This window comes from Saccostrea cucullata, unplaced genomic scaffold, assembly GCF_032062105.1.
Source record: "Saccostrea cucullata isolate Sc308-1 unplaced genomic scaffold, CSIRO_AGI_Scuc_v1 ctg2354, whole genome shotgun sequence".
Taxonomy (NCBI): domain Eukaryota; kingdom Metazoa; phylum Mollusca; class Bivalvia; order Ostreida; family Ostreidae; genus Saccostrea; species Saccostrea cuccullata.
Genome location: NW_026925533.1, coordinates 21,929 through 36,895, shown reverse-complemented (window position 1 = coordinate 36,895; position 14,967 = coordinate 21,929). Strand labels below are relative to the sequence as shown.

At 31.9% G+C, this 14,967-nt stretch overlaps 1 protein-coding gene across 2 annotated transcripts in view; it reads right to left on the bottom strand.

The window, feature by feature from the left end:
• LOC134269137 (uncharacterized) overlaps nt 1-14,967 on the bottom strand; it is an 84,172-nt gene that overhangs the window by 47,283 nt on the left and 21,922 nt on the right. Inside the window, exons 5-6 of one of the 2 annotated variants that reach the window (XM_062751353.1) lie at nt 12,547-13,059; nt 7,396-7,554 (exon numbers count right to left, since the gene is read on the bottom strand). In XM_062751353.1, the coding sequence (XP_062607337.1) occupies nt 7,396-7,554; nt 12,547-13,059 (672 nt within the window). The remainder of the gene's footprint in view (nt 1-7,395; nt 7,555-12,546; nt 13,060-14,967) is intronic. The other variant, XM_062751354.1, reaches the window with a different exon arrangement.

Sequence of the window (14,967 nt, the reverse complement as noted above, 5' to 3'; positions counted from 1 at the left end):
TACAAAAATTTAAAGTATGCATATTGTTTAGAACATTATTCTGATCATCTTTTGTTCAATATTGCTTATCAAAATATTCCACCTTTTTGAGATATAAAGCGTCAAAGATGTGACATTCTGGCCCCTTGTGACCCCAAATTACGTAACATATAATCAACATTTTATAATATATTGTTGCAAATTGTTACGATGAATATCTTTGCTTCTGTAATGTATAACAAAATTTTGATCAATAAAGGGATATAAATGAAAGAGTTTTGGCCCTTCTGAGCCCCTGCTTTGAGGGGTCAGCCCCTTTTTCTTGATTTCATATGAAAGGTCCCGTGAATCTGTACAACTTTTCTTCTTTATGTTTTAACAAATTATGAATAGATACGAAGATATGAAACAAAAGATGTCAAATTTTGTGAGATGTTTCCGAGACATTTATGGGGCTCTACCGTGCTTCGGCGCCTTTTGCGCTGTGAAGATTTGGACACCTGCCTGCAACTCAGCAAACCGTCCCTTACTTTCACTAAAAATCTTGAGTCAATATCTTAAGTCGTTCCGGAGGAGTTTCCAGGACAAGCCGACCCTTTAGAAATCAGTAAATCGTCCATATCTCACGACCGGAAGTGACGTCATCGACAACTAAAATTTCCGACAAGGTTCAGATAAATATCTATCAGATCTGAAAGTTTGGTGAAAATCGGTCGAGTCATTCCCGAGAACTCGCGCGCACAAAATCGGTAAGAAAAAAAAAGAATAATAATAGGGAAAAAGAAACCGAACGATAACAATAAGGTCTTCCGTTGGAAACGGAAGACCTTAATAATAAAGGGGAAAAAGAAATCGAAGAATAATAGAAGGGTCTTCCGTCTAGACCCTTATAATAAAAATAGTGGAAAAGAAACCTAAGAATAACAAGAAGGTCTTCCGCTGAAGACGGAAGACCTTAATAAGAAACAATAGAATCACTATAAGGTCTTCCGTGAAGACGGAAGACCTTAATAATAATAATAATAATAAGGAGAGGTCTTCCGTCCGATTTTGGAAAAAAAACCGTTAAATCGAGCTGAAAAAGTTATTTAAAAAATTGGACACATTGGGGATTGAACCCGGGTCGCCAGCGTGAAAATCCAATGCGCTAACAATTACGCTATTGGGAACCGCCGCTTCAAATCTTAAAATGCTAATATCTCTAGGTTTGTTTTTTTTTAATCCTAAATCAAATAACATTTTTAGCATTCTCTACTGTGTTTCTATTAAACTTGATCATATAAATGAAAAATATTTAAAAACAGAAAAATTCAAAAAATTACCCTTTTTCAATCACTTCCTGTGACGACCGGAAGTAGCGACGACAAATGAAATGTTCTTATCACACATTCTCTAATCAATCAAAAGTTTCAGATTGTGTCTTTTGTAGTTTCTGAGAACATTCACGGACAAGATTTTTAGTGGAAAAAATGAAAATTTTCAATAATTCTTGACCGGAAGTGAATTTTTATAATTTTATAAAAATATTTCCAAATGGCATGACACAACACGTCATTCTTGAAAATTTGGTTGAAATTCATTGAGTAGTTTTTGAGAAATCGCGATTTGAAAAGGTAAAAAAAATAATAATGAAAAACTAGAAACGATCTCGTTGCGAGCAACGAGTAGGTCTTCCGTCCGAATTTTCGATAAGATGAGATATGATTTTGATATGATCCTTGTTAAAACATAATGATATCATGCTTTCTCTCTTTTGATCAAATCCTTTTGATTTAGATTATATCATCAATGAGTTATAGATGAAATTCTTTTGGCCCCTCTGGGCCCTTTATTTTTAGGGTCAGCCCCTTTTTCTTCATTTCAAATGATACGGCTTGTAACTTTAATGATTTTTGTTCAACAACTATTCAGAAATTTCTTTTCGTTTTTTAGCTATGCATGATAGAAAGAATTATATAGAGGCCAGCCCTTCAAGTCCTTAATGGGACCGTTTTGCAAAAATTGAATTGTTGTATATTGTTTAATATACGATTCTAAAGATCTTTTATTCAATACTCCTTATCAAAATATTTCTCCATTTGGAGATAAAAAGAAGCAAAGCTTTCAGCATCTTGGCTCCTTATGGCCCTTTTTTATGTAACGTATGATCATACTTTTTCAATGTTTTGTTGTAGATTGTTAAGAAAAACATTTTTGCTTTTAGAAATATATAACAGAATCTTGATAGTTAAAGAGTTATGAATTGAAACGTTATTGTCCCTCTAGGCCCCTTATTTGAGGGGTCAGACCCATTTTCTTCTTATTAAATGAAAGAACTTGTTATTCTGAACAACTTTTATTACATATCTGTTAACCAAATTTACAGGTACAAAGATATCAAAGAAAACGTGTCAAATTTTGCGAGATACTTGTGAGTCTATTTTTCGAGCCCAGGCGAGCTTCAAATATGACACAAGTGTGCATTGGAAAACATTGGTCACGTTTTGTACTTACTATAAATATTGTTTTTAAAATATTTATTATAACTATGATTTAAGCTATGTGTTTCCGTGATGCAAAACAAAAATTAGTAGATATTGTACTTAATTTGAACATTAATTCTTTTCTATTTCTACTTTGAGAAACAACCAAAACCAAATCAAAAAGACTTGTAAGGATACCTTGGATTATAAATGTAGTTTGACATAGAACTGCAACGAACCTACGACGTGACAATCCAAGTATCCCTACACATTTCATTGCTCCTTATGTAACTTTCGTTCAAGCAAACGCTCGGCTGCCTCTGTAAACCCCTATTGCGAAATGTCGGAATTGACAGAGATCGCCGCCATTATGGTCCCGCTTCAGACTTTTGAATGTTAATATCTCGCGTTCGAATTCAGCAATTTACAAACAAATTATATATTCAGCCTAATAATAAATGTTTCTATCAACCATACTAATATCATTTGAAAATATTGAAAAACAAAAAATTTTTAAAAATTTGACTTTTTTCTTTGCATGCCGTTACGACAGGAAGTAGAGACGACGTACAAAAGATCGCGTCTTGGATAGTACTTATCACGATCTATAATCCCTGAAAGTTTCACAGTGATATCTTTTACCGTTATTGAGATTATCCGCGAACAAAATGTCATTTTAAAATCAGAAAACTGTCCGTAACTTGGCACCAGAAAGGAATTTCCAAAAAATCTCTCGGATAAAATAACTTCAGATAACAACACATTGTTCCTGCAAATTTCATGAAAATCCATCCAGTAGTCTTTGAGAAATCGCGTACACAAAATTAGATGGTCAGAAAAATAACAATAAAAACGAGCTCAGACAAGCTACAACGCTTTATGCTCTGGAAAGATATAAACTCAAAAAAGCAATTCAGCAATCCTTCCTCTACCTTTACTGAAAATCTCAAGTCAATATCTTCATTCGTTTTTTAGTGATTGCCCGGACAAGCTGACCCTCTAAGAATCAGAAAATCGTCCATATCTAACGACCGGAAGTGACGACGTACATATAAAAAATTTCCAATAAGGTTCAGACCAATATCTATAAGATCTGAAAGTTTCGTGAAAATCGGCTGAGCCGTTTTCGAGAATTCGCTTGCACAAAAATCGGTAAGAAAAAATAATAATAATAATAATAGGGAAAAAGAAACCGAACGAAAACAATAAGGTCTTCCGTTGGAAACGGAAGACCTTAATAATAATAAGAAACAGTAGAATCACTATAAGGTCTTCCGTGAAGACGGAAGACCTTAATAATAATAATAAGAAACAGTAGAATCACTATAAGGTCTTCCGTGAAGACGGAAGACCTAAATAAAAGTGAAAAAGAAACAACAGAATAATAGAAGGGTCTTCCGTTGGAGACGGAAGACCCTAAGATTAAAGGTAAAAAAGAAACATAAGAATAATAGAAGGGTCTTCCGCTGAAGACGAAAGACCCTAATAAAAGTGAAAAAGAAACTGAAGACGAAAGATCTTAATAAGAAACAGAGTAAAAACAATATGTCCCCCAACTTCGTTTGGGGAACATAATAAGAAACAGAGTAAAACAATATGGTCCCCAACTTCGTTTGGGGAACATAATAATAAGAAACAGAGTAAAAACAATATGTTCCCAAACTCCGTTTAGGGAACATAATTAGGCCTTTCAACTGACGATGCAGGTCGGTGTTATGAACGATAACTCACTGCTGAAACTTGTTTAGAGCAGGCTCGGATATCTAACTGTTTACTTGCAAGGCAGCTTTTAGCATTTCCCACGTGTTTCTTTGCTTTCAGTAGAATCCAGTGGTATTTAAATTTAACACCAATGTGAAATGTATAGTTGCGGGCATCGTTTAACTGCATGTAATTAAATTTTTTTGATTCAAATAAAAGAGTGAAATCCACCCTCCTTCTTAGTTCTAACCTAATTAAAATTTAATACTCAGCCGTTCCCCTTTGTGCTAAGTAACACAAATAAGATGATCAATTGTTGCATTTACTTGTAAAATATATTCATTTATACCATCTCTGTTAGTCTATTGTTATAAGAGAATTTTTCCGGAATTTTCAATGCCGCAATGAATTCTTGCTATTATATTATATAAATTGAAGCGAAAAAGCGCGAACACAAAAAATTACATTAAATTTTCTTCTTCATAATAATCGTCAAAGAGAGTTAAAAATATTGAATATAGTCAGTTACCCATTCATTTGACCTTGTTATTAATTCAGGTAGAGTGAAGACATTCTTTTTCTCAAAGTCAAAACTTTTTTGTACAAAACAACAATGTAAGAAACCCTTTTGTGTACATAACAATACCAATGCTGAAGCAGCCTATACGTCATTCCTATAAACGATAACTCATAAATCTGCACTAAGTTGGTCATTTTTCACACCTGAGTTACCTGTCCTTAAAACACAACATTAGAAAAGTAAATTATAAATGATTAAACTTTTTAATGATGTAATTAAAAGTATGCATAAGTTATTATCTTTTTTTTTGATTATTTCAAGTACCTATAAATCTATCTATGCAATGTTTTGACCATGTGTGCAACTTGAGAAATTAGTTGAAAGGCCTACAATAATGTTTGCTTGCCCTCTCCCAACTCAGGGTAAATTAAAATTAGGTCGACGGGTAGATTTGGAAATATTTTCCATAAATTGTCGATATTCATGTTGACGTAATGGGAAAACTGATAAATAATATAATATAAAAAAGTTTCTTTTCTACTGGAGGTTGGAAAATTTTTTATCCAAACCATTTCACATATAGCCAGTCGGGAGAGGGAATTTACATAAATGCTTTAATATGACCTGAGATAACATGTATCAATTAAAAGCAAATTATAAACTCTTCATAATCCTTTAAAACTGCAAATAAATTATAAGTTCGTTTTCATTGAAAAAAAATCGTATGAAACACCGTATACTTGGAATTTTTAACCAGATACAAATTAGGCGATATTTCCATAAGTGTCAGTTTGTAATTTTAGCGAAAAGTAATTAAAGTAATTTTATGTTACAGAGAAAGGATATGATGTAGTATTTCAGTGTCATGGTTGTGAAAAAGGACATTTATATTCATTCATACGTATTCAAATCTATAGATTAATAGCTTATATCATTGTTAAATCGAACTCTCTGCTAATTTTAAAGTAAATATTAGAGTCTTTCACCTAGCTGCGCAGGGGCAATTAATATTATAATATTAAATGAGAACTTAGTGCTTCGTTCATCATATTTGTAAATGTATGTCTTCTGACTATCAAGAAGTAGAGAAGAGGATTTTCAAAGAATTAATGATTTTTTACTTTAAAAGAACCCTTAATTATTTCAGAATTTCTTAGCATATGTTATGAATTTTACAATTTCGGTAGAGATTCTTGCTAGCATAACAATTTAAGTAAACATGTATTCTAAATACAGTTGAGCGGAGAAGATTTTTTAAATACTTTTATACTACTAGTATATGAAAAATACATGTACAATCCGTTCTAATACGGGATGTACCTGTTCTGACCACGGGGAAGTATATTCTTGCTTTTTAAAACTTTTTAGGTGGCGCTATTTATAATTAGGTCCTTGCACTTAGTTTTACAGTTAATCATGATAAGAGGGTAACGTTGACAATATTTTAAGTAAACAATAAAATCTTGTATTTCTACTACATGATTATAGAGCTCCGCCATGATACACGAAAGCTTAATTTATTGCGATGCAATTCACAATTTGGGAAAAAGGCTTAACTCTTGTAACGATAAAAAGAAGGTGTATTTAGAATAATGTATTTGTTCTAATCCTAAGCTTTTTAGTTTAATGAGACAATTTGATCCGCATTCTTTCTTTATACTCTTAAATGTCATCTGCCAAAATGTCATCATCATATTTAGATCTCACATTACTGAAAACTCATCCTTGGAAGGAAAGCAGAGACCAATACATGTAGGTCCCTCGAGTGACCTTTATAATTTATGGTTAGAGCAATATATTTTATTCTTCTATTATTTTCTTTGAGTTTTAAGGGCATACGCAACGTAGTTTGAACTTTTTTGGATTCTTCCCTGGAGTTGAAGAGTTCCACTAAATAAAGGACCTTGTGCAATATTTTTAATGTCTATCAATCGATTTGTACACTTCTTCTAAAACAATTTTTGATGAAAAAAAATCTAAATTTCATGTTTTATAATTTTTGTACATTTTAATTTGCATAATGCAAAAAATTTCAAAATTCGATATCTTTTCAAAACCCCTGGTAACGCATGCTGATTTTTTATACCCCTCGCTTGAAAAGTGGGAGGGTATATTATAAAGTAGATGTCCGTCCGTCCGTCTTTTACGCTTTTTCTTTTTTCCGCAACTCCTCTTAAACTACTGAGTGAAATTTAATGACACTTTCACAGAATCTTTATTACATATTGCCATTGAGCACCTCCTATTTTACTTTTTTATTCGACACGTATTTTAAGTTTTCCATAGCAAAACATGACATTGCCATTATATGTTTACCTATGAATTAACATATAGAAGCTTCTAGATAAAATTTGATAGGACGAGTTATTCCTCTTTACACATTACCGTAAAACAATATATAGCAACATATGGACATTATGGGAGGCGGGGGTATTATTTAGTGAGCTCATTGCTCACAGTACCTCTAGTTTTGTCTAAGAACATGTACATGTAATGCTATTATAAGTTTAAATTTATAATATCTTGGAAAATTATCAGTAGGTAAGGTACGTTGCGCATGTCCTTAATAAGGATAAAAAAAATCATTTTTAAAATTTTCTTTATTATAATATAACTATTTTATAAGACTTAAATATATCCACTACATGTCTTAATGTTTGGCACAACAACATACATGTACATTCTGTTTGTCTGCTTTTCCAGTATTGTATTTCTAATAGAGTTAAAACTCACCTCTCTTTTGAGACGTATTTAATTCAATTAAAAATGATCCTAAAAGACTGCTTCGATTCAAATAATGATGTTCATGTTCCTCATCAAATCCCTTGACGAAATTACAAAACTTGTTCCTTGTTCCTTTACTCATCTTTAATACAGCAGGCGGTAATTTTACTGTAAAAATAAATATTTCAACCAATTCTTTCAAAAATATATGTCAAATAATTTATATGTTGTCACGTAATTATTATTATTTAGAAAATTAAACATATATAATTTTTTCTTTTGCTTTTCCTAGGTTTGTCACAGCCTAAATGGCATACATATGTCACATTTTTGCTAAATTGATTCATTTTTTCACTATTGTTTAGAACAATTTTGTCACAACAAAATTACCGGATAATCTATATTCAAATTTTTAATTAAAGAAAAGAAATTGATAACCAAGTTTAAGAGGGTTTTATCTCGTTTAACGGGTTTTCCAACAATCTGTTGGATTTTCAATAGGTACAAGTTGTGGTCTATTATAAGAAGGTATATTTTTGTATTCTTATGTAGCAGAATTTACTCATTAACGTATATATCGATAGAACTTCATTGGTCATATTTTTTGCTCAAAATTAAAAAAATTAAAAAACCAGAGCCGAGCTCGTTGCAAACCAATGAGTAAGTCTTCCGTCCTGTTTGAACGGAAGTGACTTTCATTTAAAAAAAAAATGAAGTCCAAATTTGGTTTAATCCTCCAAATCTATATGTTAATTATTGCAATAATAAGCCATTTTTGTCTACTTCCGGTTTGACTAGAAGTGAAGTCAACGGACGAAAAATTAAGATTTAAGCTTCCAGTGGCATATCTTACCCAAAAACATGTGAAGAACGGCAAAATTACGCAATTATTACGTCGCCGGACGTATTTTGACGACATCATAAGATAAATCTTGACATTTTGTACAACTTTGTTTCTGTTATGTATTACAAATTATCAATACTTTTTGAGATATAATGGAAAAATTTTCGAGGTCCCTAGATCCCTAATTTTAAATTATCCCTTATTTTCATTTTAATTTTCCTTTTAAATGTTTTAAAATGAAAGTTCTTGCAATCATGCACAACTTTTATTCAACGTCTTAACCAATTTTTATTAGTTTTCAAGATAAAAAGAAAAATATGTGTACAATTTCGTTCTCTTAGGCGTTCTAATTTTTGACCCCTTCAATCCCTCTGTTATCTAAAATTAAAATCAGTAGAATTTCTGCCCCAGCTTTTGTGGTCTCCGAGCATTTATGTGGAAAGAAAGCCTATAAATTTTCGTTTAAAGGGAAATAACTCAAAACCGGAAGTGACTTTATTAAAATTTTAATCAGCATTCTGATAGAGTTTATAAACGTCTATAATGTCTAAAAATTTGAGCAAAATTTGTTAAGAAATGAGTGAGATATGAGGCCTCAAATTTGGCGTCTAGGAAAAGGAAAAAAAAAAGAACTAGAGCAAAGCTCGTTGCAAAGTAACGAGTAGTTTTTCCGTTCTATTTGACCGGAAGTAGCTTTCACTTTTAACAAAAATGAGAAATAACGCCCAAAAATGCTTTAAATCCTCTAAAGCTATGTTAATTAATGCAAAAATTAGCCATGTTTTGTTACGTCCTGTTTGACCGGAAGTGACAACGACGCACGGAAAATGAATTTTTAAGCTCCCAGAGACATATGTTACCCAAAAACTTGTCAAAAACGGCAAAAATACGCGGTTTTCCGACTACTTCCGGTTTGGCCAGAAGTAACGACGCTGGACGTATTTTGACGACCCCATTAGATTAAACTTGACATTTTTAACAACTTTGCTTCTTTGATGTATAAAAAATTATCAATACTTATTGAGATATCTGGAAAAAACTTTTGGCCCCCCTAGATCCCTTAATTTAGGGGTCAGCCCTTTTTGAGAGATCTACTCATTCTGCACAAATTATGTTCCATATATTTTAGCAAAATATTTTTAGTTTTGAAGATAAAAAGCAAAATATGAGTAATTTTTGGTTCTTTTAAGCGTTCTAATTTTTGATCCTTATATAGCGCCATTTTGAATTGAGAAATCGAAAAACAAGAACCGATGTGCATAACTTCAATCCTTCTTTTATCTAAAATCAGTAGAATTTCTGCTCCAGCTTTAGCCGTCTCTGAGCTTTTGTCTGGAAACGAAACCCTATAAATTTTCGTTTAAATGGAAATAACTCAAAACCGGAAGTGACTTTATCAAAATTTTAATCAGCATTCTGATAGAGTTTATAAACGTCTATAATATCTGAAAATTTGATCGAAATCCGTTGAGAAATAAGTGAGATATGAGGCCTCAAAGTTGCGGTCTAGGAAGCAGAAGAAAAAAAAAGAATAATAATCTTTACCAACAGAATCAGTAGAAGGTCTTCCGTTGGAAACGGAAGACCTTAATAAGCAATAAGTTTATATTAACGGTTTGAATCTAACTTTGAGATGTGGAGACATGTCTTCTAAATGAGAACCTATAAACCAAGGTCCCGTGTCGCAGTAGGAACTGACACGTCAAAGATCCCCCAATGATCAATGACCCTAAGTAATTAGTATAATTAGAATTCCATCTATCCACCGGGTTGTGGTGATGTCTTCATACATGTATAAGCGAAAAATCTCGAGAGAGACTTTCAACAACAACCAAAACATGAAACAAAACTTGAGCACATCTGTCAGTTTCTAAAATTGGTAATTAATGGTTGACACAAGCGATTCGAAGAAATGTTCCCTTTATAGTTGCCTCTAATTTTAAGTCCTTTGTTTGTTGAAACCCGACTTTTATTTATGCATGTGACCTGTAAATTGAGCTAAAAATATTAAAAATAAGTTGTTCCAGAGAACTCTTAAAAGCCATTAAAAGGTGAGATATGGAATGGGGAAACTAATAATTTAAATGCCTCATTCTCTCTTAGTTTTCTCAATAACTATTGTATACAGGGAAATTTTCGCCCCGTTTTATTTTCGCCCCTTTCGCCTTCCTCTAGATTTGGGCGAATTTAAAACGGTGCGAATTCAAATTACACATCATAATTTCTTAAACAAAACTATGACTGGGCGAATTTAAAACGGGGAAAAATTGTTTGTAAGTGCAAAAGGACGAAAATAACACGGCGCGAAAAAAACCTTGTATGTAGTAAATTCAGAAAAGAATGAAGGAGAGCAAAATTTGTGGAAATGGTTATTTAAGAAATCAATTCCATCAATTCTAATGTGGGCGCCAATTTTTCAACAGTGGTTATAGGTGAAAAAAGTACCTGCGAATTCGAATGAAGTATGTTCATACAATCAATCATTTACTCATTATTTCCCTATTTGCAGAAATAAACTCTTTTCTTTTCTTTCAAGAAAGCCATTGAATTTTAATTAAAAAATGTTGACCTTTTCAAAAAAAAGAGGCACAAGGACAACATCTCACACCTGAGCACTGTGGCTAGAAATAAAGCGAAATCAGTTCAGAGCTGAATGTTCATTACCTGAGGATGCTTCCATGACTAACACTGGCTTTGTTGTTTTTGAGAAGATTTTTCTTATAAAATGGCATGTAAAACTTTCATCGCAACCTGAGACCCCGTCCTGCTTCCGTGGTTCATGATTTGAACAAACTTGAATCTACACAACCTGAGGATGTTTTTCTATAAGTTTCGTCTTTCCTGTCCCTGTGGTTCTTGAGAAGAATTTTAAACATGTCACTAAATTATCTCTATTTTTGAATTATTTCCCCACGAACGAAGACCTGGTCCTTCATGTCAACAAACTTGAAAGCCCTTTACCCAAGGATACTCTGCCTAGTTTGATTAAAACTGGCCAAGAAATTCAGGAGAAGATGAAAATGGGAACAGTTTACAGCTAACTTCAATGACAACGCCAGGTAATGGTCAAGTTTTATCAGATAAGCTCACCGGAGCCTTAGGAGTGCTAAAATCAGTAAGTCATTTTTTTGTTATATATCATACATAGAAGGAAAGTCTGTTTGTCTCAGGTCAGACAATCGGAGGTTAAGTGAATAAAATTAATAAAATTTAACACTACACTTATTACAAGTATACATGAACATGTAAAAGGCCGGGTGGACCCAAAGTTATATTTAATTGTATATCTTTTTTCAATTAGTATTGTGATCTAGTTATTTCATTGATAAACTATTAATATTAATATTGTTACTATTAAAATTATGCACTGTTCACACGGAGGGTTTAATTCGCAGTACATTAATGCGAATTAAGATAATTAAATGCGTTCACATGACAGCTAAAGCGGAGTATACTAAAGCGACTAAAATTTTATTTCTATAGAAAGGCTATTCAGTAGGACTATTGGGATGTCATTTGTAAACCACGTCATGTATGAAGAACCATCCATTTGATATAATATTCATAGTGATTACATGTATATATATTACGTGATTCACAATATTTTGCTTTATTTTTCAACCACAAATAGCAGAGATACCTAAATCTGAGTTGTCTCTCTTTATATTTCCGGTAAAATGAAGACAAGCAGGTGGTGCACATCTATAATGATACTTAATTAGCAAATCGTGTTTTAAATTTTTAAAATAGGAAGCTAAAGAAGGGCGCATGATATATAAAGGTATTTCAATGAACAAACATTATAGTTTAAATCGCGGAAATAATTGAATGTTGAGTTTTGCATAGGGTTTTCCAGACGTATTAAGCCTATTTGTATTTGTATTTAAACGCGTTCAAATGCTAAAACATTGATCTGGATTTTCACCACTGATGGTGTTAATTTTAACAGACATGCTCAATTCGTAAAAAAATTACGTGTAAAAATTTAAATGACTATATTTCAGCCAAATTTAAAATGTAAAAATTTACAGCAGTAAAAATAATCCGTTATACGGTAATACTACACGAACGATGTTTTTATTAAATGATAAAATATTCCAAGACAATTTATATCACAACTTCAATATATACTAATGTTTCAAGAATTCTAATTAAAATGACCCTTCCTCATTTCCCAAAAGTATTGTTACATTCAAAGTCAACTGAACAACTTAACATTTTTTTTAAGTGGAAATATCACTTGTGACAATACAATTAGTGCTTTGATAAGACATATAATATCAAATGACTTTTGTCTAATTCTATGATTAACTCACGTTCTGAAAGTATTGCGTGTTTTAAGTGATAAAATCCCGGTGTTGCATTATATATGGCGTCTATACCAAATCTTCTTACGAATACCTCTTCCGTTCCTTTAGGTAGGTACATACATCGTTCTGTACTCTGTCGTGTGTATCCCAACGGCCGCACATATTCAATAAGCGAGTCCAGTGAGGAAAGATTTAGATAATCCTCGTAATTCTCTTTACTTTGTAAGCAATTCAAAACAAAGAAGCCCATCACCTGATGTCGGACCTCTTCTGATACAAAGGACACTTTATTGTTCTCTTTATCCAGAGTTAACAATTCATCACGAAGTTCCAGTTCCTTTAGGAACACTAAATCTTCTTCAGCTTTTTCCTCCTGAACCTCTTGCAATGCTTTGAATGTTTGTTGAATATTTTTTCTTTTTTCGTACGTAATATCTTCACAAACGGAATATTTCTCTGATATAAGTGTGGATATCAATATGCTCCATTTTTTCTTTGTCAAATGCATTTCCATAATTTCTGCAATGAATTTAATAAAAATACATTATTAAAAAATACACATATACATGTATAGTGACATGAATGGATATACATTATGTATTACAAATAGTTTGTTCCACAAATGACCTTAATTATGTTTTGTTTCAATGTACAAGTGCTTGAATATGTCATTGCATTGTCAATAAGAATTCATCACTGCTTAATTTTTTTTTAATTATAGAAGAATTCGGATAGGTTTAATAGCAACATGAACGGCCACAGATCAACTAAAAAGTAATGCATATTTTTGAATGATTAAACGAATTGAGAAACAAGCTTAATTAAGACAGCTAGTAAGTGCAAAGCTAAGCAAAATTCCATTATCATAATAATTTTGTAAATTCTTTACAAGATATGTTATCTCTCTGTCCTGCTATATTTCGTTCTGTCTCTTCCTTTTTTTTCCGATTTTGAATTTTAGTATGCGAGCTCGACCCTACGTAATTATAACTTGATGACTTACTGATTAGGTATGCATTAACTCCTCCTCAATAATTTTGAAAAGAATACGATTTTTTGAAATTAGAAACTGATTATAATAACCGGTAGAAGAGTTGCTAATACAATATATAATATCTCATTATGCATATCAAAGAAAATAATAAGATGGTTATTTTTCACTTAGTGTCAAAGTAATTTTTGGTCAAATTTGACATAATCAGCTTTAGTACATTTAGTCATGCTACATTTTAAGAAAAAAGATAAACGATAAACTAGGGTCAAAGCTCGAATATTACACCCCTACTACTGTGTTCGGAACCTTTCTTTTTTCGTCGGTGTTCTGCAAACAATATTATCCGAGGAGTTTGAGGTAACGATTCCAAAATTTAGTAAGACTTCAAAGAGACTGTCCTTGGTGGAAAGGAATTCAATTTTTTTATGGAATACTAAATGTTCATGCTAAACGATTAAAGTGCAAATAAAAGTGATTGATTTACAATTGACAATCAGTTAATTTGACATTTGCTATGGGTTACTACGAATATCACAGGACTTTTAGGCTTGGAAAAGCCAAAGCTTCTTAAAATAAAAAGAAAATCACAGAGAATATTTTTTTATGAATTTTATAGATAAAAAAAATTGTAAACTTTGTTATTTATAATTTCTATAAACATTATTAGCAATTGTTATTTAATCTGAGAATTTAAGGTTTTTAAAAGTCCTACCACTAGGTGATTTGCCCCTATACTCAGTTGTTGTACTATCAATAAATACATATGTCAGGGTTATTCTTGTTTACATTAAAAATGTGAATTAGGCAAAAGTATAAATATTCTTGTCACCCAACTCTGATATTTCGGGGGTCCGTATTTGCTCTGCTCCCATTTTGTATTGTTTTATGGACTTTGATATTGAATACTGTTCATTATCTCCATATCCTTCTTTTATGGTAAAAACTGTTATTTTATGTTCATGAATTGTTTTAAAACTCATTTTGTTGATAGTTAAATACTAACGCAATGGCATCTTAAAGGTTTAAGTACATAGTATGACCCTCATGTATCTCTACAATCAGAGGTCCACTTTGAATTAAATTGAACATATTTTTTTACAAAGTCAAAATAATCGGACACAAGTTCAGTCACCTAGATAGTCCTCTCCTAATTGACTTTAAAATTGTGTATTGTTTGTTTTTAATTTTGACTTATAGATCAGATCACAAACTTTTTAAAATTTTAAATCTTAGGAAATCTCTCTCTCTCTCTCTCTCTCTCTCTCTCTCTCTCCATATGTTTGACATTATCAAAAAGTATGAAAGAGAGCAATTAAACGTAGAAACTTAAGCAAGTCTACTTTTCCCCATCAGACTACAATTTCTATTTTACATGGAAATGGGCAGAGAATTTAGAATAAAATCTATAAAAAGAAAGGTCTTGAAACATGTTT